This window comes from Notamacropus eugenii, chromosome 1, assembly GCF_028372415.1.
Source record: "Notamacropus eugenii isolate mMacEug1 chromosome 1, mMacEug1.pri_v2, whole genome shotgun sequence".
Taxonomy (NCBI): domain Eukaryota; kingdom Metazoa; phylum Chordata; class Mammalia; order Diprotodontia; family Macropodidae; genus Notamacropus; species Notamacropus eugenii.
In genome coordinates this window covers 146587770-146614859 of record NC_092872.1, presented here as the reverse complement: position 1 = coordinate 146614859, position 27090 = coordinate 146587770, and the positions used below count along the sequence as shown (strand labels likewise).

Genomic DNA, 27090 nt, shown 5'->3' with positions numbered 1-27090 from the left:
GTCTCTCTCGCTCAAATCCATCCTTCATTCAACTTTGAAAGTGATCTTATAAAAGTTCAAGTCTGGCCAAGCCATACACAGTCCCAATCCAATCAACTCTAATGGCTCTCTGCTACCTACTATAGGATCAAACATAAATCTTCTGTTTGGCTTTCAAAGCCCCTTACAACTTGGCCCCTTTCTATGTTTCCAGTCTTATTAGACCTTATTACTCCTTTACACATACTCTGCGACAAGACGACACTCTATCTTCTGCATGAACATTTTCACTGACAGTTCCCCCATTCCTAGAATGCTCTCCCATCTCTATCTCCTGGCTTCCTTGGGAAAGGCCCTTCTTGCTCTGGGGGAGGGGGAGCAATACAGGATGGGAGGCATCCTAGCAAGGCAGTGGCAAGTCCCATCTCAGCAAACTAGTGGGAGATCCTGAGCACCAGGGTGATAGAGCAGGTAAGTACCAATATCAGGAGCTCCCAAGGGTCTCAGCACAGGCAGGGGAACCAGAAAACACCAGTTCAGGTGCACCAGCATTCTCCAATAGCCAAATTTCCTGGTACATCAATACAACTCCAGAAAGCACAACTCCAGGAGTCATAGTTAAAGGCTGGCTAACATCCTCCAGTAGCCAAATCTTCCAGTGCTTTAAAGAAGCCAAGCGAGCAGATGTCCTCCAGGGACCAAACTCTCCACCACCACCACAAGAGCTCCAATCTTGCTGACCCTAGCTCAGCATCAAATAAACTGCCAGACTCTATAGCTTCTAGCCACTAGCACGTGGGACCCAGAACACAAAGCCAGTGACCAGGTCCTAGGTTTCCAGCACAAGAAGCTTGGATCAGTTCTCCAGCAAGAGAGCTCAACTTTAAAAGGCAGGAAACAACATGAGCAAAAATCAGAAACAGACAATGACCACAGATTCTTATTACAGGGACAGGGTAGATCAAGGCACAAATTCAGAAGAGAACAACATTGTCAGTATGCCCACATCAAAAAATCTCAAGGGGGAGTATGAACTGGTCTCAAGTACAAAAAGTTTTCTTGGAAGAGTTTTAGAAGGATTTTAAAAGTCAAGTAAGAGAAGTAGAAGAAAAATGCGTAAAAGAAAGAGGTATGCAAGAGAGAGTCAATAGCTTGGAAAAGGAAGGACAAAAATTGACTGTAGAAAACAAGTTCTTAAAAAATACAACTGGTCAAAATTAGAATGGATCAGATGGAAGCTATTGACTTTATGAGAAACCAAGAAATCACAAAACAAAACCAAAAGAATGAAAAAATGGAAGATAATGTGAAATATCTCATGGGAAAAACAACTGACCTGGAAAATAGATCCAGGACAGACAATTTAAAAATTATGGGACTATCTGAAAGCCATGATCAAAAAAAGAGCCTACACACCATCTTTCATGAAATTATCAAGGAAAACTGCCCTGAGATTCTAGAACCAGAGGGCAAAATAAGTATTCAAGGAATCCACCAATCACCGCCTGAAATAGATCCAAAAACAGAAACTCCTAGGAACATTGTGGCCAAATTCCAGAGTTCCCTGGTCAAGGAGAAAATATTGCAAGCAGCTAGAAAGAAACAATTCAAGTATTGTGGAAATACAATCAGGATAACACAAGATCTAGCAGCTTCTACATTAAGGGATAGAAGGGTATGGAATATCATATTCCAGAAGTCAAAGGAACTAGGACTAAAACCAAGAAATCACCTACCCAGCAAAACTGAGTATAATACTTCAGGGGAAAAAATGGTCTTTCAATGAAATTGGGGACTTTCAAACATTCTTGATGAAAAGACCAGAGCTAAAAAGAAAATTTGACTTTCAAACACAAGAATGAAGAGAAGCATGAAAAGGTAAACAGCAAAGAGAAGTCATAAGGGACTTATAAAAGTTGAACTGTTTACATTCCTACATGGAAAGACAATATTTGTAACTCTTGAAACTTTTCAGTATCTGGGTAGTGGGTGGGATTACACACACACACACATGCACACACACACACAGAGACAGAGACCACAGAGTGAATTGAATAGGATGGGATCATATCTTAAAAAAATGAAATTAAGGAGTGAGAGAGAAATATATTGGGAGGAGAAAGGGAGAAATGGAATGGGGCAAATTGTCTCTCATAAAAGAGGCAAGCAAAAGACTTTTTAGTGGAGGGAAAAAGAAAGGAGGTGAGAGAAAAACATGAAGTTTACTCTCATCACATTCCACTAAAGGAAGGAATAAAATGCACACTCATTTTGGTATGAAAACCTATCTTACAATACAGGAAAGTGGGAGAGAAGGGGAGAAGCAGGGTGGGGGGGGGAGGGTGGAAGGAAGGGCAATAGGAGGAGGGAGCAATTTGAAGTCAACACTCTTGGGGAGGGACAGGATCAAAAGAGAGAATAGAAGCAATGGGGGGCAGGATAGGATGGAGGGAAATATAGTTAGTCTTACACAACACAACTATTATGGAAGTGATTTGCAGAACTACACAGATCTGGCCTATATTGAATTGCTTGCCTTCCAAAGGGAATGGGTGGGGAGGGAGGGATGAAGGGAAGTTGGAACTCAAAGTTTTAGGAACAACTGTCGAGTACTGTTCTTGCTACTAGGAAATAAGAAATACAGGTAAAGGGGTATAGAAAGTTATCTGGCCCTACAGGACAAAAGAGAAGATGGGGGCAAGGGAAGGGAGGGATGATAGAAGAGAGGGCAGATTGGTGATAGGGGCAATTAGAATGCTTGGTGTTTTGGGGTAGGGGTAGGGGACAAATGGGGAGAAAATTTGGAACCCAAAATTTTGTGAAAATGAATGTTAAAAGTTAAATAAATTAATTTTAAAAAAATAAAATAAAATAAAAAATACAACTGGCAAAATGGAAAAAAGTACACTGAAGAAAATAACTCCTTATAAAATAGGATTGGCCAAATGGAAAAGGAGGTACAAAAATTCACTGAAGAGAAGAATTCTTTAAAACAAAATGGGCCAAATGTAAAAGAAGGTACAAAATCTAATAGAAGAAAACAATTCGTTAAAAATTAGAATTGGGCATGTAGAAGTTAATGACTCTATGAGATATCAAGAACCAGTCAAATACAAACAAAAAAATGAAAAAATAGAAGAAAATGTAAACTACCTCATTGGTAAAACAACTGATGTGGAAAATAGATCCAGAAGAGATAGTTTAAAAATTATTGGTCTACCTGAAAACCATGATGAAAAAAAGAGCCTGGACAGCAACTTTCAGGAAATCATAAAGGAAAATTGCCCTAAGGTCCTAGAAGCAGAAGGAAAAAGTCATCAAAAGAATCTACCAATCACCTCCTAAAAGAAATTCCAAATTAAAAACACCAAGGATTTGCTGTAGTCAAATTCCAAAATTACCAGGTGTATTGCAAATATATTTTTAATGGAAGTGACAAATTTTTGCATAATGGGAAGATTTTTCTCATCCATTAATAGGCCCATGTGACCTCCTTGAGTCACATGAGTTTGAGTCACATGAAGCCTGTGGTGGAAGGAGCTTGCTGAATGGGTGGAACAAGAAGAGGCAGAGTTGGAGCAGAGCTGAGAGGAAGCTGGTCAGAGAGCTGTCAAAGCTGGGAAAAGCAGTTTGGCTAGGATGAGTGAGAGAGCTTGTTTGTGATTCTGTTTAAAGGAGTCTGTGATTTGTTTAAGGGAGCTTGTTTGTGGGAAGACTAACAGAGGGAAGGCTTGGGGATGGTGAGGTCCCCTGCATTGTTATTGTGTACAGATTTCTTTGTTACTATGGATTTGGCTTTCTGGTGTCTGAATAAATGTTTCGGTTCTGTCTTCCAAGTGGAGAGTCTGTTATATTTTGTAATTCAGAACTGTGTTGGCATATTCATGGCTGCATAGGCCCTGTGTATATCACATTGGCACTACAACAGGTCAAAGAGAAAATACTGCAAGCAGCCATAAAGAAACAATTTTAATATCACAGAACCACAGTCAGGATTACATAAGACCTTGCAGCTTCTACACTAAAAGATCAGAAGGCATGGAATATAATATTCCATAAGGCAAAGAAGCTGGGACTACAAACAAGGATCTACTACCTGGAGAAACTGAACATAATCTTTCAGGGGAGAAGATGGACATTCAATGAAATACGGGACTTCCAAACCTTCCTGATGAAAAAACCAGAGCTCAGCAGAAAATGTGATCTTCAAATACGAGACTAAAGAGAGGCATAAAAAGGTAAACAGGAAAGAAAAAAACAACATGTTATTAATAAGGGCAAACTGCTTATGCAAAATGACTATCTTTCATCCTAAATGGTTAAGTCACTCAGCCTTCATGTTCCCTTTCCCCAACTTAAAGGCATTAGAAGTTTTAATTGTAGGAGCTGTAGCATATAGGAGTCTTAATTCCAAAAAAGCCCCTAAGCATGTATAAAAAGTAGAACAGATATGTGTTTTAAGAGTGCCAACTAAAATGTCAATCCCAAGATAAGTGAATTAACATGCACATCTTTACAGCACAGTAGAAATATTAAATCTTTTTCCTTAAAAATCTCCACAAACTATAACCTCCAACCATTTATCATTTACAGGGTATGAGGTATATTTTTGAAGGTGAGAAAGGAATAAAAGGAATTTTCAGCTATAATATTAATATACTTATGACTATAGGAAAAATACATTTGATTTGTTCACTGTTATATAAAATGGATAGAACTCCAAAGTTTTCCAAGTTATTCTTTCTTCCACTGAATCAGAGAATGTTAAAACTGAAAGAGGCCTCAGATGAAAGGTTTTTAACATTTTCCATCATAGAGCCCTTTGGCAACCTAGTAAAGCCTATGGAACTCATCTAATCATAATGTCTTTAAATGCATAAAAAAATACTTAGTATTACAAAGGAAACCAATTACACTGAAATATATTTATCAGTTTTTTAAAATGCAAAACACCAGGTTAAGAATCCCTGATTTCAAAAATATTTAAGGTGACACAGGTAGTAAACAGTAGAGTCAGGTCACAAATCCTTCCTGACATTAATACTAGTGCTCTTTTCATCACACCAAGTCAGAGTACTTTAGAAAATGTACTCAAAGACAGAAGTTAATTCTAATACAGCAAAAGTAAGTCATTTAGGAAGAATGTGTATAGGAATAGGCATATTCACTTGTCAAAAAAAAGGATTTCAAAATATTATTATACTTGGAAAAACAGTGAAAACAGCATACAAAAATAAATTATCTTCATAGACGAAAAAATCTAAGTTGTTAAAGAAAGTTGAAAGGAAAAAATTCAATTTTTTCAAAAAAGTTAAGAGTAATAAAATTTAGGGTTTTCTTGCATTTGAAGAAAACCTGTACTTAAATATTTTAATAGTAATAGCATTTTTACAGCACTTTAAATCTTACAAAGCACTTTACTTATTATCTCATTTGATCTTCACAACAACCACATGAAGTAGATAGTATCATGACCTTCCTTCAAGGAAACTGTAGCTGAAAGCAATTCAGTGTCCCAGGGTCAAACAGCTAAGTAACTGTTAAGCAAGATATAAACTCAGGTTTTCCTGACTTAAAAGTCCAGCCCTCTTTCAACTGGGCAATGCAACTGCCTCACCAGCTGATGGTAAAAAGAGAAAATTCTTGGCACCAAAAGTACTAATACCAAGAATAACAAGTCACATTTCCATAGTGCTTTCAAAGTCTACAACCCATTTTCCTCATACCAACCGTATGAGGTAGGTACAATGAACACAAATCCTTAATGAACAAGCATATTCCATCTCATGTCACATTTTCCCCATTTCATTAAATACTTTATGACTGAGCTAGAAAAAGAAATCACACTAACAAAAAAAATTCACTTTTATTTAATTCTGGACAACCAACTCCAGGCCAAAATGTATGGCAACTACTTTAGCATTCTATAATTAAGAAGACTTCTTTCAATACAGAAATATAGAGAAATGATGTCACATGTTAGTAATTGCTACCTAACACCACCTTAGGCTTGACTTGAAACAAAGAAAGAAAAAACTTTTCAGTCTATTACCAGTCCTAGTTGCCTTCTTTCTGTAAATAAAATTTTCTTCTCACTCCAACCTTATTATTCTTCCCCAAAGCAATGAAAAATATTTACCACATAAAGAATTTTTCTCGATTTGAAAGAAACAACTCATGGAAAGGCAATAAAAAGTCAAAAACTGAACAACACATAGTTTAAGAACACCCAGGACACTATGAAAGGGAGAGCCAATTTGCAATAAAATAACAGTGCTGCCTTAATATTACCCATTTTCTCTTAGAGAGATGGCATCATGGCAAAAATTTTAATTTTATTATTTTCAGGAACTTAGGTGACTATACAAGTGAGCTCTAGTTATCCTCTTGTGTAAAACAAAAAGGCTTGCAAGAATACAAATAAGTTTTGAAAAGGCTATTTAAAGGACATTTAACCATACCCCAAAAATTCAAGCTGCTATAATACCAATTTTTTTTGATGTCATTCTCAAAGGAAACCTATCATGACTTCTTGATACAAAAGACTGAGGAAAAACATGGCCCTTTTCCAGGAAACCTGAGTTTATCAAAAGTAACAGGTTATCACAAATACCTTTCTCAGCAGCTTTTTGTAAGGCTTCTTCAATTCTTGATAGATCTCTCTGTTTAATTTCCTGCAGGTACTTTTCTTCTTTTCCAGCATCATATTTAATACCTAAAGATATAACATTTATTTTAACATCACATTTAAAGTACAGTTAAATGATAACACTTCTTGGACAGAAACAAATTTATTATGCATGCAAATTTTTAAAGAAAATTTCAAAAGTAAAATATTGAAAGGAAACTTAAATAAGAAACACTATTGCCTTTGATTAGAAATTTACATAGATGCACTCAAAAAATTATATACAAACTAAAAGTCTTTTTTTCCATAAAATGAAGTTAAACTCATTTATGTTGTCTTAATAGCAAGTCTTAATAAAATACATTTATTAGTAGAAAATAATCATAATAAATAATTGAAACAGTTTTGCCTGGTAAAATGTAAAAATATCTCATATTTGTAATTAGTTCTTTTGTATGATCTCCTATTTTGCTATTTGTTAGTTTTTCTGTAGAACTAACAATGTTTCTAATTCACCGTGATATAAAATAACTTACTAGCCCCAGGGACAACAAGTAGGTACAGTCCTTCTAATGTTGCAACAACTGCTTCCCCATACAAATTCTTCCAAGGAATCTTCAAAGTAAGTTTATCTAAAGAAAAATAATTTCACCCTTAAAATTTTAGACTATTGAAATGAAACACATCTCTAAATCTTCACTGAAGAAAAAAATTACTGAAAATGCTGCCCTCAATATAGTGAACCAAAACCAGCAGAACTTACTCCAAAAAATAAGGCAAGTATCAGTCTCACTAAGTGTCAAGAGTACAAAAAGGACAAGGATTCATTACACATTTAGGAAAAAAAAGAAAGATCTCTAATCAGAAGTAGAGTAGCTATCAAAGTCAAACAGACAATTTCCTGGAAAAAGGCTGTGATAGGACCATTACTAAAGGCATGTTGACACAGTTAGAGGCCATAAGGAAACTATATCAGTGGTTTATTTTATGCATGTTAACATTATTCTGAGAAAAGATTCCAAAGTTTGATGCACAAAGGACCCATTACACAAAAAAAGGTCAAAATCCTGTTGTAGAGAGAATAAAAAATTAAGGCAATTAGGACCACTTTGAAGAATTCTACACTAACAAATCAACCTATACTTATAAGACAAGAGAGGCACAGTTATTTAATAGCTGATAAGAAAAGATCTGGGGGTCTTAGAAGACTGGAAATGCAGCACAAGTCGAAAGTGCAAGATGGCAGTAAAAGAAAACTAATGAGATCTTGGGCTACCCTAACAGATATATTTTTGAGAACAAGGGAGGTGATGATAACACCATGCTAAGGCTATACATGGAAAGTTACATTAATTCTACATCCCTAATTTTAGGAAAGACAAGCTGTAGAGAATTCAAAGGAGGTTGACCATAATGGTAAAGCTCCTAAATATCATGACATATGAAGACTAGTTGGAGGAACTGAGGATTTTCAAACTAGAGAATAAAAATTTTAGGAGGGGACACTATAAGGATCCTTCAAGTATCTGAAGATCTTTATGAAAGTTTTGTTCTGTTTGGTTCCTGAGAAATGTACAGACAGAAAAAAAAAGTCCATGCCCTCAAGGAATATATTCCACTGGATATTGAAAAGGAGATTCTTTTTCAGGTTCAAGTTGGCCTGGAAAGCCTTTGAAGTCTCTTCCAAGTCTTTATGATTCTGTGAACCTTAGGTTAAATATACTATTGGGAGATTCCTTCAATGCAGACTTCAACTTATTTATGAATTATCAAAAGGTAACAGTATTACAAGAAAAAAGAACGCCAACTTACCAAAATTCTTCTTCTATGTGAAACTGCTACATAATAAAACAGAAGTGAGGAAAGCTGAACAAAACATTTTCTTTAAAAAAAAATAGAAACTAAGGAAGGCCATGTTTAATGCTGAAGCAGCTTATATTAGATTCAAATTCTATTATTTTTTCATTATGAAAAGTGAAAAAATATATCTCCTGAAAATGCAGGATCAAATAAAAAATTAAATTATAAGAGGGCAGGTTACTGTGGCATAGCCATATCACAATAAAAATTCCAAATTGTTTATTTTCTCTCACTTTGCAGAATATTTTTCTCTACTCCATTCCAGCAATACATTTCCGAAAAAGAATAAAATATATTGTTTTCTCAAATAATAATTAGAATTTGCCCAGGACCCTTCAGAATTATGTTCAAATTTTTTTAAAGAATGGAGTACAGAACTAGATAAAAGTATTTACCTAAAGTCTGAGAATAGCTCAAGTGAACTTTGAAAATCTTACCTATTTGCCCAGCTTTTACTTTAAAGGGAACATCCAATTCACTCTTAAAAAGGAAAAAAATAAGATCAATGTTATTTACAAAACAAAATTCCAAAACTTTAAAAATCACTTAAATCAAGAACAAAAAAGACAAGTGGAAAAAATGGAAAAAATTTATGTTACTAAATTTAAGTTACTAAAGATTAGATAAGGATAGAATTATTACGAATTGAATAAGAAACTCCTTGTGCCAATGTAGACTGGCACCTTCTCCACAAGTTGTTGTCTTGGAGAGGTGCCTAGAGCAATGACAGATTAAGACACTTGCCCAGTGTCACTCAGCCAGTATGCATAAGAGGTATAATAACTATGTCATATGGCCTTTCATACACGTATTAAAATCAGAGAAAATTTTGGAACTGGAAGCAGGTACATATTTTATTTTTAATCCAATTAAATGGTCAATTAGAAAGAAGTAAAATAATTGTTTAAAAGGATCAAGTTCTAAAAGACTTTAATAAAATATTAAAAATGTATTGGTGACTGTCCATTTGATTTATTAACTAAAATGAAAAACTATTACAAGTTCACTACTCTTGGAAAACTGTACCATCTATGAAAAGGGGATTCATTTAATTTTAATGAAACAGATGGCCACTGCTTCTTTGCACTGCACTTGGTGACAGGAAGAAATATCTTTGTATAAATAAACTGAGAATAATGGCTCAATAAATCTGGAAAGAAATAGCAGATTCCAAATACTACTCATAAATTGAGTCTTAATTTAGATAATTTAGTGACTAAAGCTAGTCAAACATAATCTTGAATTTATCTAGTATCCAAAATACCAGGAAATTCAAATAACCAGGATATTTCAATATAATTAACATGAGAAATGATATTCAGAATCCTCACCTAAGATGCTGAAATGTAAAATACTGAAATGCCATCTGAATAAAAAATTACATCATACAAGTATAGTTTTGTTGTAGAGCATACTTTACTATGTTTATACTTTCATAGACATGCTAACAGTCGATTGAAAACATTGAACCATCAGAATATTCCACTCCTCAATTACTCTATGTAACTTAGAATCTACTCAAAAATTCTAAGTATATTTTAAGAGAAGAAAAGTCTTTATTTTGGACAATAAAATAATCCTAGCTCAGAAGAGAGTATTTTATCTGAAGAAAAGAATCAATGAATCTTTATCACTAACAAGTATACAAACATATCCCCACATATAGTAGCACTTATATTGAATATTTTTTGTGCACATCCTTATCTAAGGAAAACCTCCACATAAATTCACGCCATACAGGGCAGAAAGTGAATAGCCAAAAAGCAAATCTTATTCCCTCAATAAACATAAAGCACTCAAAAAGGCATAATATTTTCTAATTGCTAAGAGCTGGCACTTATATAGCAGATTTAATCTTCACAACAGTACTATAAAGTAGGATCTATTATTTATTATCCCCAATTTTAGACATGAGAAAATTAAAGTAGAGAGAGGTTATATGACTTGCCCAAGGTCACATGGAGACACAATTTTAACACAGGTCCTCTAATTCCAGATACTGTGCTCTTCTCACTACATCTTGTTTATATTAATTTATTCATTAAATTATATTAAATAGATGGAGCAAAATCACTTTTCAGTCCAACACTTATGCAAATAATAATTAATTAATTCTGAATTAGTAAGAATGAGATTAACGAAGTTTTACTGGGAATATAAAAAAAAATTGGGGAACCAAGTTCTACTACTAGAATTGTTAGTGTCCATGAATGATTTCTCTTTAACAAAATTCACTGTAAAATTCCATGCACAATAATCATCCTCAAATCAACAAGACCAAAAATTAAGTATATACACATCCATGCAGTAAGAGTATCTCTCAGATGCTCTTAGTTTTTTCAGTGACATAGGAAAGAAGCTTAGTAACAACATAGTTAGAAAAAAAATTTTTCTTATGTGACTTAATAACAATAAAACAATAAACTTGCTAGTCAATGGTAAAATGTAAGTATAATTCTGTTATCGTTCCGTAACTTAATAGTAAATAAATCATCTCTTTTTATCCTTTACCTAAATCTGATTGCTTCCTAATTTCCAAAAATTAAACTCATTAAACACAACATGAAATTCACCCATTTAAATCAAATGTTTAGAAATAAAGCAAATGACGATTCAGTAGCACTAAACTCTATGACATATAAGGAAAATCCCAGAACAATCCTAAACTTTTCCTACAACAGTTAAATACCTGGCATTTACTTAGTGCTTTGAGGTCTGCAAAAAAGATTTATATATATTATCCCCCCTTCTGGTTTATAAAAAAGTGTCTACCTGTGAGGTAGACACTATAATTACAATAATCCCCATCTTAGATGAGGAAAGTTAAAACTCAAAGATTAAATGGCTTGCCCTTAATCATAAAGCTAGCAAGAACTGAAGGCAGCATTGATCCAGGTCTGCCAGACTCCAAGTTCAGCACATTATCCACGACACCAGTGGTATCAAACTCAATTAGAAATGAGGGCTGCTATTCAGTACTTCAGAAAGCCTGTAGGCTTCATACTGACTATTTTAAAATGCAATATGCTTTATTTATCATTACTTGTTTTGTTAACTATTTCTCAATTACATTTTAATCTGGTTTGGATCATACTGGGGAGTGTTGTGAACTAAGTATCTGACGCTTCCACACTATACCAACCACACTACTGTTTTAAAGACACGGAACATGTAACTTCATTCATTTTGTTTGGTTAGGCGTATGGCAACCAAGTTATTTTTAAGAAGTAGCAAGTTATTTCTAGGAACTTAACTAAGAGGAATTGGCTCATTCAAAAATACTTACCAGAGCATTTTCTTTTATTTGCAGGTTATCTAATGCCACATTACCTAAAAAAAAAAAAAAAATTAGAAAAGTAAGAGGGAAAATAGGATACAGTTAGCATAGCACCCAATTTTAATCTTCATCATTAATGCAAAGAGATGGTGAGGGTATCAAAGTATGGAATGGACAGAACTCAGGACAGGAGAAATTCCAAACTACATAATCTTGATACTAAGGGAGAATTTGGGATCTCCTTCACTGGACAGCCAGAATCCAAGAATTCTAAATGGTTTAGGCATAATTAAAAGATGAAAACATTAAAAGAAAAGGAAAAAAAGGAAAGCTAAGATGGACCCAAGAAAATAAATAGTGCAAGGGTTTTTAAATTGGAGGTTTGCATTTTTAAAAATATATTTTGATAACTGTATTTTAACCTCATTGCATTCCTTTGTAATCTTACATATTTTATTTCATGTATTTAAAAGCATTATTCTGAAAAGGAACCCACAGGCTTCCCCAAACTACCAAGTGATCTGTGACTGTAAAAAGTTTAAAGACCTTTGATCTAGTCACCAAAGGACACCTATGGAATTCATTTGCAATTCAGCTTATATAACAAAATACTACTTGTCAATATAAATTATCACTCCTTTTTTCCCCTAAAATTATATCTTTCACGTTCAAGAGTATCTCCATCATAATTTCACTATTCCAAAATCTGCTAAACCACACCAAATCATAATTCACTTTTATTCAGATGTCATTAAAGTATACTAGCATTGAGATGTTTTCCCCTAGTTTAAAATACTGATGCTGCTATACTATTTTAAAATCTCTCTGGAAAATTACAATTGGCACCAATTTTTGTTTCCAAATAGACTAGTCAAAAGTATCTCTAGATTAAATTCTGATATCAGCTTAGACAAATGTAGAGTCATTCAGATCCCACTGAATCCAATAATAACACCCACTGATAAGGTTATGTCCCACCTTAAGGTGGGAAAGGAAATCAGAAATTTGGTATCCTAAATTAGAGGACATCTAAATGAATTTCAAATGATGAAAACCGTGTTTCAAATTATTCAATTTGGTTTAACAGGCTTGTAGGAGTGCCTTGTGAAACATTTATTCTTATTAGCAACTTAGTTTGGTTCTTCAGTCAATAGTCACTTACATTATACCAAAAATGACCAAATTGTATGTTTTCTTATGAATTTCAGATCCTGTAACAGAACAGTAATAGGTCCTAAGTGGGAATGTACTGAAGGTTAACTATAATGTCAATATGACTACACTTTTTTCCTTAGACAAAATGTAGAATCAATCTACCCGACCTAAAAACAAAAGAAAAAAAGAAATGTCTTCCGCCTACCCATAATCGAGCAAATGCTTATTTCCTCCACAACAAACACATGTTATCTAACTAAACAGTAAGTGCAGCATTCATTCCATAGGTTATTCTATTTGCAATGTAGGAGGAGACACCAATTCTCACACAAGTAAAAGGAAGGCACAGCCATAGATTAGATTAGCATCTGGAACTCAAGTTCATTCTAAAATAAAAGTTAAGTTAAACTTAACTTGGTCAAGTCTTAATACCAGCACAATCCAATGACATCTAAATAATAGAATGTAAAATTGCAAATAATTCATGAAATATTTTTTTAAAATGAGACCAGATCAAATCAGGCATTTTAAAATTAATCAAATACCTAAAAATATGAAGAGAATGCTTTCAATTTGAGTTATTTATTTCAAACTAAAAAAACTAAATGACTTTTAAAAAGTGCATATAAAAGGTCATTAAAGATCATTAAAAGATCATTAAGATCATTAATCATTAATTGATCATTAAGATCACTAAGATTATTAAAAGGTAATACCTGGCCTAGAACCCAGTTTCTTCTGACACCCTAGATTTTAACTCAAAATTAAATGGAAAGAAGTTGCTTTTCCTGATTCAGTCAATCAGAAAACATTTCTTGAACACCTATGTTGGCCAAGGCACCATGACAGCCCCACTGGAGTACAAATATAGTAAATCAAACAACACCAATTCACAAGAAAGCTTGCAAACTATACTTATTAGGATATGAGGAAAAGTACTATAACAGGGGTCAGATCTGATGTCTGGTCCTGACTCTGGACATTAACTACCTGTGTCATATACGGTAAATCAACTTCACCTCTCTGGGTCTCAGGCTTCTCATCTGTAAAATTATGGAATTAGATTACATAGTTAAATTCATGTGGTCCCTAGGTAAATATTGATTGATGCATGTCCAGGTATGTTATAGCTTTTGTATTTATTTTGAACGGAATTTTTTTCTTTTTAGCTCTTCTGCTGAACTTTGTGATATACAGAAATATTTTTTATTTTAAATCTGGCAACACTGATTAAGTTATTAGTTATTTCAAATAATTATATTTGGTTCTTTAGGGTTCTGTAAACATTGGCTTATTACTACAAACAGCATTTCTAGCACTCTTAAACAGTAATGGTCATAACAACCATTTTTGATTTATGTTACCTGGTCTTAACTCCTGTGAGAAAAATTCCATTCAAAATAACTAAATAAGCTATAAAATATTTAAAAAATATATCTATCAAGATTGACCCAAGGACTTTGTGACTCTATCTAACTATAAAATTTTCTTTGCATAAATAAAGACAAATAATTTGAGAAATGTTAATTGTTCATGGGTAGGTTGAGCAAACATAATAAAACTCATATTATTACCTAAATTATTTTATTCAGTGCTGTACCAATCTAAATTCCAAAAGAATATTTGATAGATTTAGAAAAAAATAACAAAATTCATATGAAGAAACAAAAGACCAAGAATATCAAAGGTAATAATGATAAAAAGTGGCAAGGAAAAGGGTTAATCAGTGCCACATCTCAAACTGTTCTACAAAGTCGTAATCATTACAACAAATTGGTACTGATTTAAAGGGGAACAAAAGGGGTTCAGGGGAAAACTGTTAGAAAAACTTAGGTATATAAAATATGGAAGCAAATAAACATGGTAGCATATGTTTGATAAAACTTAAATACCTCAATTACTGGTGGAACGACTCACCATTTGATAAAAACTGAACACTAATAATTAGAAAAACAAATTAAAGCAACTTTGAAGTTCTATCTCACTAATATAAGATTGGCAAAGATTAAAAAACACAATAATGACAAATTTTAGAGGGGTTGTGAAAAAAACAAGTACTCTGATGCATTGCTGATGGAACAGCGAACTAGTACAGTCATAATGGAAAGTAATTTGGATCTATACCTGAAAGTTACCAAAACTGTTCACACCCTTGGACAAAGCTATATCAGTACTAGACCTATACCCTAAAAAAAAAAAAAAATCAAAGAAAAATAAAAGGAATATAAATGTACAAAAACACTTATATCAGCTTTCTTCCTGATGACTAAGAAACTGGAAACTAAGAAGGTATCTTCCTTTGGGGAATAGCTAAGCACTCTCTTCTGAAATCTCTAGTCTGACTTCCGATCTTATCATTCAACCAAAACTGTTCTCTCCAAAGTTACAAAGATCTCTTAGCTGCAAAATCTATTGGCCTTCTTTAAATCCTCATCCTTCTTGCCCTCTCTGTCACCTTCTTGACCTCCTTGACCTTTTCAATCCATCTCTTTTCCTTCATATTTTTTTCTCCAGGTTTTTGAGATATCACTCTCTCATGCTTCTACCTATCTGACTGTTTTTTCCAGCTGTTCTTTGTAAGATCATTATCCAAGTCACACTTGCTAAATGTAGGTAACCCAGATGATGAAGTATTGGCTCCACCTTTCTTCTCCCTACTATCTCACTTAGTAATCTCAACAATTTCCATGGGTTCAATTATCATCTCAATGATGAGGATGTCAAATCTATTTACGTAGCCCTAACCTCTCTACTAGCCTCCAATCTCAACTGTCAACTGGACATCTCAATATGGATGTCCTGTAGACATTTTAAACTTGATGTGTCCAAAACTGAACTTGCTATCTTTTCCTCCTCCTTTCTAAAGGGCTACCTTTTCCTCCCCCTTTCCCTATTACTATCAAAGATACCACCAATCTCCCAATTCCCTAACCTACATATCATCTTCAACTCCTCATTCTCTCACACTCCCCATATCTAATGTTTCACAAGCCTGTTGATTTTACCTTTATAACATCCTTCATATACACTCCCTTCTCTCTTCTCACATTGTCACCACCTAGGTACAGGCCTTCATGGATTATTACAGTAGCCTGCTGGTTGACTGATCAGCCTGCCACAAGTCTCTCCCCACTCCAAGTCCATTCTCCTCTCAACTGTCAAAATCATTTTCCCAAAGTGCAGACCCAGACTAAGTTAATTCCCCTACTCCATAAATTCCAGTGATTCCCTATTACCTAAAAGGTTAAAAGGCTAACCATTTTGCACAGTTCTGCCTCACTTAAATCCAATTCACAAGCAGTTTGTGTGTTGGTTCTTCATTTTCGAAGAAGACCGTGAGATCAGAGAAATGATGATATGACTTGCATTTGACTTTATTTTGAGGGAAGGAGGGCTATGCAAGGTCACCAGCCTCACTTCCTCCTCCTGAGCCATCTGGATTCAGTGACCAGATATTCATCAGGATGACTGAAGAAGGTCCAGGATGCAATCGGGGATCTTGGCCTTTTTAGGCTAAGGCCTTTTTAGGTACTCACTTAGAGTGCACCTCCTGGTTTTCCTGGATTCCTTCAACTTCCAGCTAAAATTCCTTCTCTACAGGAAACCTTTCTCAGGTCCTTTTAGTCCTAGTTCATTCCTTCTGTGATTATCTCTAATTTAGCCTATACCTATTACAGTGCTTTATGGGCAATTTTTGTTTCAGTTGTTTCAGCTGGGACTGACTCTGTGACTCCATTTTGGGATTTTCTTGCCATTTCCTTCTACAGCTCATTTTACAGATAAGGAATTTAGGCAAAGTGACTTGCTCAGGGTCACACAGTTAGTAAGTATCTGAGGTCAGATTTGAACTCAGGAGGAGAAGTCTTCCTGGTTCCAAGTCCAGTGCTTTATTCATTGTACCACTGAGCTGCCCTTTATACACAATAATCACCAATAATAATTTGGTGAATTGAACAAAAATGTTTCTTGGATCTTTTACATAGGCCTTGTTTGAAGAATGATTTAGTTCAACAGTACTGAGTGACATTTTAAAAGTTGGTGGGGCAAGCAAACAGAGATTAGAGTCAACTGGCTTTCCAAAATGAACATATTGTTTGAATTATACCAATTTAACATAATTGCTATAAATAATGTAAGAATACAAAAGAAAACTTCAACTAAATGGAAGCCTGATTCAAGTTAATTGTGGAGAGACAAAGAAGTTAATGAATTGCCTTTACTATCTATCTAAAGACAATGAAGAAATACCACTTCTCTTTTTATTATTAGTGATTTGGAGAAATCTTTTGTGTATTTTTAACAGTATGTAATTCTTCATTTAAGAATTGCTTATTCATAGCCTTTGACCACTTATTTTCAACATGAAATGTCTTAAAAAATAGAAGACCTAAACTACACATCCAAGCCAACACAACTGAATCCAAGTTACAACATCTTTGCTTTCTGACATATGCTGAGAGCTACATATTGCTCTTGAAAACAATTATATCCTGGACACACCTCAAATTGCTAAAGGCGGAACAATTTCTCTCTTGGCACTAGCTGAACAAAACTTGATAAACCTTCAAACTTGTGTGGGCAGCAATGTTTGCCACCAACCACTTTTCTAAATCCTTTAAAACAATTAATATCAAGCAAGCTGTCAGATCTGACAGCACAATTATAATTTTTTAAAAATATTTTAAATATTTCTATAAAGGCTGTTTTAGCTTTGTACAAAATACAAAATTTCAATTTTGAAATCAGTGAATACATCAAAAGAAAAAAAGGCTAAGGTGCAACATCAAAGCTAGATTACTATAAAAATATCTGCAAAGGAAAAAAATTAGGATGGGGAAAGATAAAAACTCAAATTCATAAAGCACTTTATGTTTGACGGAGACATAATCTTATTCAAAACATTGTGATCTCAGCCAGAAATTTATTTATGTACATAAGCTTAGTGTGAAAATTCCCACAAATATTAGTGCTCTTCTTTTTAAAAATGACTTCTGTCTTCAAACAATAAGATCATGTCCACACTAATACCTCTTGGCTTCATTCATTCCATTCACTAACCTCATTTTTTTCATCTTTCCAATTATTTGGTACTCATGTATAGGTCCATTTACATTTACACAGCACTTCATCTTACTATGTGAATTTATATATGCCTATCTCACTTGATTCATTTTAATCAATAAACATTTATTAAGGGCTTTTCTGTCCCAGGCACAGGTTAGGTACTGGAAATAGAAAGAACTGAAGGAGCTCACATTTTACAGAGGAGATAGAATACACACACATAAGAATGCACATACGTAAGCATGTGCAAAGTATAAACAAGATAAATACAAGGTAATTGGGGGAGCAGAGGCACTAGCAGAGGGGTTATTCCAAAAGGTTTCCTATAGGAAAGCAGGACCTGAGATGAGTTTTGAAGGAAGCTAGGGATTCCAAAAGACAACAGTGAGAAGGGAGTATGTTCTAGGCATGAGAAACAGGGTATGAAAGAGCACAGATATTGGAAATGGAGTGTTCTAGATGAGGAACAACAAAAATGTCTATTTGACTGGATCACAAAAGTTGTAAAGAGGAATATTTTAGAACAATGGAAGAAAGGTAGGTTGGTGCTACTTTACAGATGACTTGGAATTCCAAACAGGAGAGCTTTACTAGATTCTAGAACGGCAGTAAGAGGAAGCCACTAAAGTTTATTGAGTTGACTTGGTCAGAACTGTGATTAAGAATTATTACTTTGGTGGCTGTGTGAAAGATAGTTTGGAGAGAGGAGAGACTTGAGGAAAGTTTAATTAGAAGGCTACTGCAATAAGAATCCAACAGATGTGAGAAGGAGGCTGGTGATGTGAATGTCAAGAATAAGACAGATGTGGGAAGTGGGAGATAAAGGTTTGGCGACTACTTCAGAGGGTTCTACAGCCCTTGCCTCCTCAGCAGCCAAAGCTACTGGAGATCCTTAATAAGAAAGTTCTAGATACCATAGTCCTTAACACTATCAAATGGTTCAACATCAGAACTGGAAATGGCTTTATAAAGAGAAATAATATTCAAGAAGATGCATTACCATCTGCTTTGTCGCTACACCCTGAGGATCATGGGACCTTTCCATCTAACTTGCAGTTAAACTCCGTGTGTGTATGGGAATGTGTGTGTGAATGTGTGTGAGAGACAGAGACTGAGTGAGCATTTATTAGTATTTACTATGTGGCCAAAAAGGAATTGGCGGGGGCGGGGGGAGGGTGAGATGTAAAGGCCACTCTGCTGATGAGGAGAAAGAAAAGTCTGGAAAGGTAACTGAGCATGAAGTGGGAATTGATGGAGTACCTCAAGAAAAAGTGATCCATGGTTAGCCCTCACCGATCAGGAGAGCGAGCCCCAAGGCAGAGGTGTCTCCAGGGTAGGAAGATGGGTGGGGAAGTCAAGAAAGCAAAAACTGTCTAGCTTTTCCCCTTGTAACCCTCAGCACTTAGCAGTGTTTTGAACACAGAAAGCACTTAATGTGTTTTGGTTCATTCATTTGAACTGAGGCTTACAACTTCAAGGGAGAGATGAATCAGATTATTCTAGTCCTGTAAAGTAAGGAAGCTCAGAGAACATTAGAGAAGACATTCATTTTCTCATCTATAAAAAAAGGGTTTGAGTAAAATAACATGTAAGGTCCCTTCCTACTCTGATTTTCTGACTTATCCAAGGACACACAACTAGATTAAGGTACAAAACTATGATGTTTTTAATGTCTTTGGGAGCTAAAAGTATGCTTTCTAATCTCTTTTTAACTTTACTCCTCACTAAATATTGTACACAATATGTGTTCTATAAATACTGATTGCCAGCTAACTATAAATTCCTGCTAAGCCACTAAAATACCACAGATTCATGAGTTTGTTGCTAATTGTTGGAAGAAAATGTCAACTTATTCATATAAAGTTTTTCAAACTTCTATTCTCTTCATTTCTTAGACAGCTGAAAATCCAACTAGAACTAAGCTATGAGAAGAATCCATACTAAACAGGAAAGGCTCATTTGCCAGAGGAAAAAGCTTTTGAAATTAAAAGTTTAAAATATTTTTGCACTGTTTAACATTTTAATAGATAAGTGATGACTCTTCCACATCCTAAAATTTGTCTTTCTAAATTTATATATTTAACACTGCCTTAACATTTCTCTTGCTAGACTGTTGGTGGAGTTGTTCATTTGTCTAATCAATACCCTCTGAAATAGATTCCAGTGCTGGGCATATACCACAAAAAAAAAAAATTAATAGCAAAAAGAGAAGTCCCATAACACACTGAAATATTTATAGAAGAGGTTTGTTTAATAGTAACAAAAAAATTACAAGTAAAGTAGATTTCCATCAATGGAGGAATAGTTAAACAAGTTGCCATATATGAATGTTATGAAATATAACGAGACTGTGAGTTCTTTTGAGGTCAGACAGTGTCTTCTGTCTATCTCTGTATTTCCAACACTTAGTAGGGTGCCTGAAACATAGCATGTACTTAATGCACGCTTACTGACTTACTGAAATAACAAATATAATGATTACAGAGTATCAAAAGGACATACAAATGACAACTAAAGTAGGCAGAGTCAGGAAAACAATGACTACAATAATGTACATGAAAAGAACAGCAAAACAATACTAAAGATTGACATTATGACCAAGTTTGGCCCCTAGTGAATAAAAAGAAAACACACTTCCTTTTTTTGCAGAGGTAGGATACTGTGCATGGAATACTACATATGATATTGGACTTAGCTGATGTGTTGGTTCATTTTGCTAAACTTTTTTCTTTTTTAAAAAAATATTTATTATAAAGAGGAGCTTTGCAGGAAGGGAGATAGCAAAGATCTACTGGGAAATGTAGACGACAAAAAGATTTCAATAACATTTTTTAAAATATGGTAATTAAGAAACAATTATCATTTCAAATCAAAGATGACTATAATATGTAAAAGTAAAAAAGTTCAACATACTTTAGATGTAAGAAAATAAACATTCTGTTTGTCAATAAACATCAAGAGTTTACAATGTGCTCAGCACTGTGCTAAGTACTTTACAAACACTACCTCATCTGGCCAAAGGAAAAAAAAAAAGGCAAGAACCTGATCCCTACCCTCAATGAGCTCACATTCCAACAGTATAGACAACATGCAGATAACTTTGTATATATACCATATATACAGTGTAAATGGAAGTGCAAAGCTCAGGGGACAGACTAGGGAGTAGGCAGAAAGGCCTCCTGTGAGCTGTGACTTGAAGGAAGTAGGTAAGCCAGGAGTAGGAGATAAGGAGGGAGAGCATTCTAGGAATGAACAACAGCCATCAAAAAGGGCACAATCAAGAGACTGAGTTAATGTATAAGAAGATCTGAAATGTAATGAAGTGTTCAGGTTGTGAAGGGCTTTCAGTGGCAGAGAACTTCACAGATGATCCTATACGTAACCAGGATACACTGGAGCTCACTGAATAGGGAGATGACATGATAGGGTGGCTGAGTGAAAGAGGGGCTGAAGTGAGGAAAAACTTGAGGTAGAGTCAACAATTAGCAGGTCCAAGCAAAAGGTGAAGTGATAAGGGCCCATATGGGGGGAAGGCTATAAGAATGGAAAGAAGAGTGTATAACAGTTAAAACAAGATTTGACAACAGATTGAACATGTAGAGTACGCACAGAAAGTTGAGAATGACACAGTCAGTAAATATATTAGGTACCTGCTACGTGCCAGGCACTATGTTAAACACCAGGGATACAAAAAGAGGTCAAAGACAAATTCCTGTCTTCAAAAAATTCAGTGCATTAAAGAAGACAACAAGCAAACAAACATATACAAACAAGCTATATACGGGATAAATAAGAAATAAATAAAAGACAAGGCACTAGAATTAAGAGATACTGGGAAAGGCTTCCTGTAAAAGATGGGAATTTATTTGAGACTTAAAGCAATCCAGGAAGATGACAGGAGAAGGAAGAACAATCCAGGCATGGGAGACTACCAAAGAAAATGCCTGGAGTCAAGAGATGTTGTGTCTTTTTTTAAGGAACTGCTAGGAGACATGTCACTAGATTAAAGAGTACATGGCAAGGGTAGGAAAGATAAGAAAGGTTAAGAAGGGGCTTTAGGGGCCTTTGGCCCTGAGGCCACATGTGGCCCTCTAGGTCCTCAAGTGGGGCCCTTTCACTGAATCCAAACTTCACAGAACAAATTCCCTGAATAAAAGGATTTGTTTGGCAAAACCTGGACTCAGTCAAAAGTCCACACCCAAAAACTCAGCAGGCCACAGCCTGGAGGCCGTTGTAGCCTGGAGGCCGTTGTAGCCTGGAGGCCAAAGGTTCCCCACCCCTAGCTAGGTGATAAAAGCCTTTGAACACCAAAGAGAAATTTTGTTTTTGATACTAGAGGTGACAGAGAGTCACTGAACTTATATTTGAGTGTGAGGTGATATGGTTGGACCTGTGCTTTAGAAAAATCACTTTAATGGCTGAATAGAAGACAGACTGTATTTGAGGAAAGACTCAAGGTAGACAGACCCAGAAGCAGGCTACTGCAAGAGAGAAGATAGTACCCTCAACAGTAATAGTAAAGTGGTGAAGAGGGGGAGGCTTTGAGGGGAAAAGATAATAACTTCTATTTTGGACATTTTGAGATTGAGATACCTACATGCCATCCAATTCAAGATGCTCACGAGACAGTCAGTTGAAATAAATTCAGAATACCTCAGATATAAGTTAATAAAAGAATTATTTTAAAACAAAAAAATACTACGTATACACATAGTAAATTAGATGGTCAGATTTTTCTTTCTAAATAACTTTTTCTAAAAATCTTTTACTAAGACAGCTAATTTAAGACAGGGAAGATATTTCTCTACCCCACACCCCCCAAAAAAGCACTACACATTTCTCTCTTAAGCTCTATGAAGAATCAAACAAAAGTTATTCTCCTTTGTTATAGCAATTAATTAAAGATATAATGCCAGTTCTGAAGAAAAATTTTCATTTCTCTAATTTCTTACACCCCAAAAAAGTAAAAATAAAAACAAAAAAATGTTTTATTTTGACTTCCCTAATGAATAGTTTTATCTAGTAACCCAGAACACTGCTTTATTATTCCAGAGCTAAAGATTTAAAAATCTCTAACGTGATTTCACTGTGTCATGGAACAAACTGTTTGATTTCTTCATTCATATTAAAAATTTAGATTAGGGTTTTGGAACAAAACTGTATTCAGAGTAAGAAAAAGGAAGTGATCTTGTGACAAAGGAGTTATATTACATAAGAGGAGAAAGTTGCATGAAACATCTTTTCCTTGAATTCAGTCATTATGAGACAGTTAGCTATGGTAGAAAGAGCACTGGATTAGGTGAGACCTGCAGCCATTCCTAATACTTATATGTCCTTAAACCACAGACAGATTACTTCCTTTGGACTATCTTTCTTCACCTACAAAATGGGGTCAATCACATGTACCTTGCAGGGCTCTTGTGAGGATCAAATATATAGAGCTTAAAGGGCTGTATAAAATGTCAGCTCTATGGCATGTAGCCTATACAAAGGAGCTAATTATGACATTTCAGTGTCAGGTGTAAACTAAATCACAGGGCAATCAGTATGCTTCCCAATGTCATAGTGAAAAATATTTGTATTTCAAAACAGCCAGCTTTCAAATGGCTCTTACAAGCAAAAGGAGTAAGGGAGTAAGAATTGATGGTAAATACAATGCTTGTCACTTGACAAGGGAATAAAAGTCCCTGGACCATACCAGTAATTTAGCAGGTACTTTAAGGCTGCTTAATTCTACAAATACCTGTCCACTCTGTACATCCCCAAACCAATGGCAATTAAATCCCTCCAACTGATCATTTCAATCTCTTGTTCTCCTGAACCCCATTAGACAGAACCATCACCTTTTTTCCCTGGATACCTCTACCACCCACCACCAACCCTACCCAATTCAGCCCTAACTGCCCTCCAATAACATCCTCTTGTGTTCCTTCTGTGACCTTTGGAACCTCACCATTCAATTATTAACAAACTTCATTCTCAGGTTCTTGCTCTTAGACTACTTTTACCTCCTAGCTATAAACAAATTTGGCTTTCCCCTAAATATACCAATCATCCCTTACTATTCCTCCTCTCCTGTCCCCAAACTCCTATGCCGTCAATGAAATCTACAGAATTACGATGCTCTATGACCATCAACTCAACAACCTTGGAAGTTCATTACATCTGATTATATCAACCTCTCATGATCCTTATCACTTTCAGGACCTTCCTCTACCACCCTCCTCAATAACTTTGATATTTGGCTGTTTTCTCCTCACCCCAACTTACTACCATCAACTTCAGTAACTTCCAGAGTCACAATAATGAGTTTTTAACACTATGGACTCTGTTTCTTACCTGCTCAATTCCTAAGACCTCCATCTCCAACAATTTTACTTGCAGTGCTTATGAATTACCAAGGGCTTTTCTCACTTTTGATGCACGCATACTCTTCATCCTCATCCTGTCCCAGGATCTATGTTTTCTCCCCATTCTGTCACTGATATCCTTGCTTCATTTCCAGACCTACATAATCTAGAACCTTCAATTTTTTAAAAAATTTCAATGATGTGTTCTCCTTTCTCCTTCAATTCATCCCTGACCTTGCTCTATCCCTGTTCCTATCCTGCTAATTCCATCCTGGATAATCTCTACCATCCAACTACTCTTGAGTTGCTGACTATTGCTGAAAGAGGTCAAAGTCATGTTGACCAGGGACATTATTCATGCTCTCTTTCAATCCAGTCTTCTAAATCCTGTGCTCTTTCCACTTCTCCCTCCTCTCCACTGACAGCATCAGAGTGGTAAGGAACCTCAAAGACCATTAGACTCAACCTGTACCCACACAAGGATCACCTCTACATTATACCTGCTTACAAGTGGTCTATGTAGCCTTGATTTATAGACTTCTTTCTATTGAGGGAGAACCCATTCTATCCTTCTCAAATACTTCTACTTCACACTACTAATGAGGTTTAGGGGTGCATTACTTACTACCAATCTTGTTTAAAAAGCACTTTTTTAGGAGTAATAGAGACTTCCTCTTTCCTATAAAAATAAAAACTCATGATGGCATTCAAGGGTTTCTATCACCTGCCTTTATCCCTTATAAACCTTTTCTGTACAACTTCCTTCTATTCTCAGATCTCTGAGGTTCTCTCCATTTCTCAGCCTTCTGAAACCTTTTTGTTATTTCCAGACCCTAAACTACCTTTTCCTGGGATACTTTCTTTCCCTACCTTACTTCCCTTTGCTTAACCTCTCCTTCTAGTTCTTTCAAGGGAGAAATTATGTTAGAATATCTCAACAGCACATTCACATAGCTAACTAGCTAATAAGACTTGCCAATACCAATATTTTCTCTGTCAATTCAACAATTACCAACAAACCACAAAAGTTTTTGTGAACCTAGTAAGTAGCTGGACTCTTCCCTTTACTCCTAATTCCTCCCTCCAAAATGTACTTCTTCTTGTCATAATTTTCATATAAATACTTGTCTGGCTCTTAACGTACTCTATCACGTGTATGTTCCTCTGAATCAACATTCCCTGCTTTCTAAAGATGAGAGTACCCTGAGAGATGACAGAAGGAGCCTGGGGGTGGAGGGACCCTGATCGCAGGGTAGAGATACAGCTTCCCTGCTGGTTGGAGAGCTCCTGCCCCGAGGGTTCACAAGCTACTGATTTCCAAAAATTTGAGTGCAGTTTTTGGTTTTAAGTTTTTAAAACTATAAAATGCACTAAGACTTCTGGGATATCCTTTCTACTGGATCTCTAGTTTAAACGCCGAAGTACAATACTTAGCCCAATAACCCAGCTGTCTGCTCAGGGATGACGACACTGGTAGCTACTTCTCCAGCCCGTAACCATTTCCTCCCTCAGAAACAGAACACGGTCAGAAGCTCAAGGCTTTCGTTTTTAAGAGGCACATGGTGCGGTCACACGCACTTCTTAAAATTCTTGATTTTCTTGCCCTGAATGCTCCATCCCGTCAGTGTCTGGATTGTCCCAATACAGAAAAAGGACAGCTGGGCACTGGGGATGCTTAAACCTGCGCTACAGAGTAACACACTTAAAAGAAATACAAGGATGCTGAGCTGAGGCTTATACACTTATTGTACGTTGTATATTTGCTCGTCCTTCCCCCATCAGCTGGCCCTCTGCGCAATTCCCTTTTCCACCCGCACTTGGTCACGCCACGCAGGACAGACTGACTTTGGTTAAAAGAGATCGGGGCATGGCGCCCACCCAGCCCCTCCGGAAGCAGGGGAGGCTGTTTCTCTAACCCCCCCCCCCCCGGGTCCTCCCGTCCAGGCCCCCGCCCCTTGCAGAACCCCTCGGCAGGAGGGATGCACACCCCAGAGCTGAGGGCCAGAGCAGGCCTGCCCAGCCCCCAGTCCAGGAAGAGGGGCCGCGGGGAGGGAGCCTCAGGCCCGCCCCCGGGGGCGGAGCTTCCCGGCGGAGAAAGTAGAGAAGGGGGAGGGGAGGCTGGGGAGGGGCCGCCCCCAACGGGAGGACGGTGCCCCCGGGGGTCGCTTACCGCCCCAGATGCCCAGCTTCAGCTGGGACTTGTCCAGGTTCTCCACGTAGTGCCCCAGGAAGCGATTGAGGAGATCCGCGACCACCGACTCCAGCACCATGGCTCCACGGGGGGCGGGGGAGGAGGGTCAGAGGGGAGGGGAGAAGGGGGAGGGGAGGGGGGAGAGCCCCGAAGCCGGGCGGGGGTCGGTGTCCGGAGGAGGCGGCCGCGGCGCGGCGCCAAGGGTGAGGATGAAAGAGAAAGGTTGTGTCTGCCGACGGTGAGGCGAGGATCGTCCCCCGCCCCTCTGCCTCCCCACCCTCGGAGCTCCTGCGCGTGACCGGAAGATGCGCGCACGCGCGCTGCCCCGCCGCCTCGCGCTCCGGCTCCGGCTCCAGCCCGACGCCCCGGGCGCTAGGCGGGCTGCTCCGTGCGGGCTGCGGGCCCCGGGCGCGGAGAGGGGAGGGAGCGCCTCTGAAAACTGGGCTGGGGGTGACGGAGTCCGGGGCCGGATCCCTCCGGCTCTGCCGTCCAGATGTCCAAACAGGTCGTTCTGGACCAGCCTCGTCCGGTTCCGAAGGACCCCAGCCCCAGGAGGTCTTGTTGAAGCTGCCCACCACAGACTGGG

At 36.7% G+C, this 27090-nt stretch overlaps 1 protein-coding gene across 2 annotated transcripts in view; it reads right to left on the bottom strand.

The window, feature by feature from the left end:
• The window catches only part of VPS13C (vacuolar protein sorting 13 homolog C), a 188637-nt gene extending 162021 nt beyond the window's left edge, over positions 1–26616 (bottom strand). For both annotated transcript variants that reach the window (XM_072616388.1, XM_072616396.1), the window contains exons 1-5: positions 26484–26616; positions 11754–11797; positions 8905–8947; positions 7144–7239; positions 6593–6694 (exon numbers count right to left, since the gene is read on the bottom strand). In XM_072616388.1, coding sequence (XP_072472489.1) covers positions 6593–6694; positions 7144–7239; positions 8905–8947; positions 11754–11797; positions 26484–26583 — 385 coding nt within the window. In that variant the 5' untranslated portion in view covers positions 26584–26616. The remainder of the gene's footprint in view (positions 1–6592; positions 6695–7143; positions 7240–8904; positions 8948–11753; positions 11798–26483) is intronic.
• Positions 26617–27090: the final 474 nt, after the last annotated feature.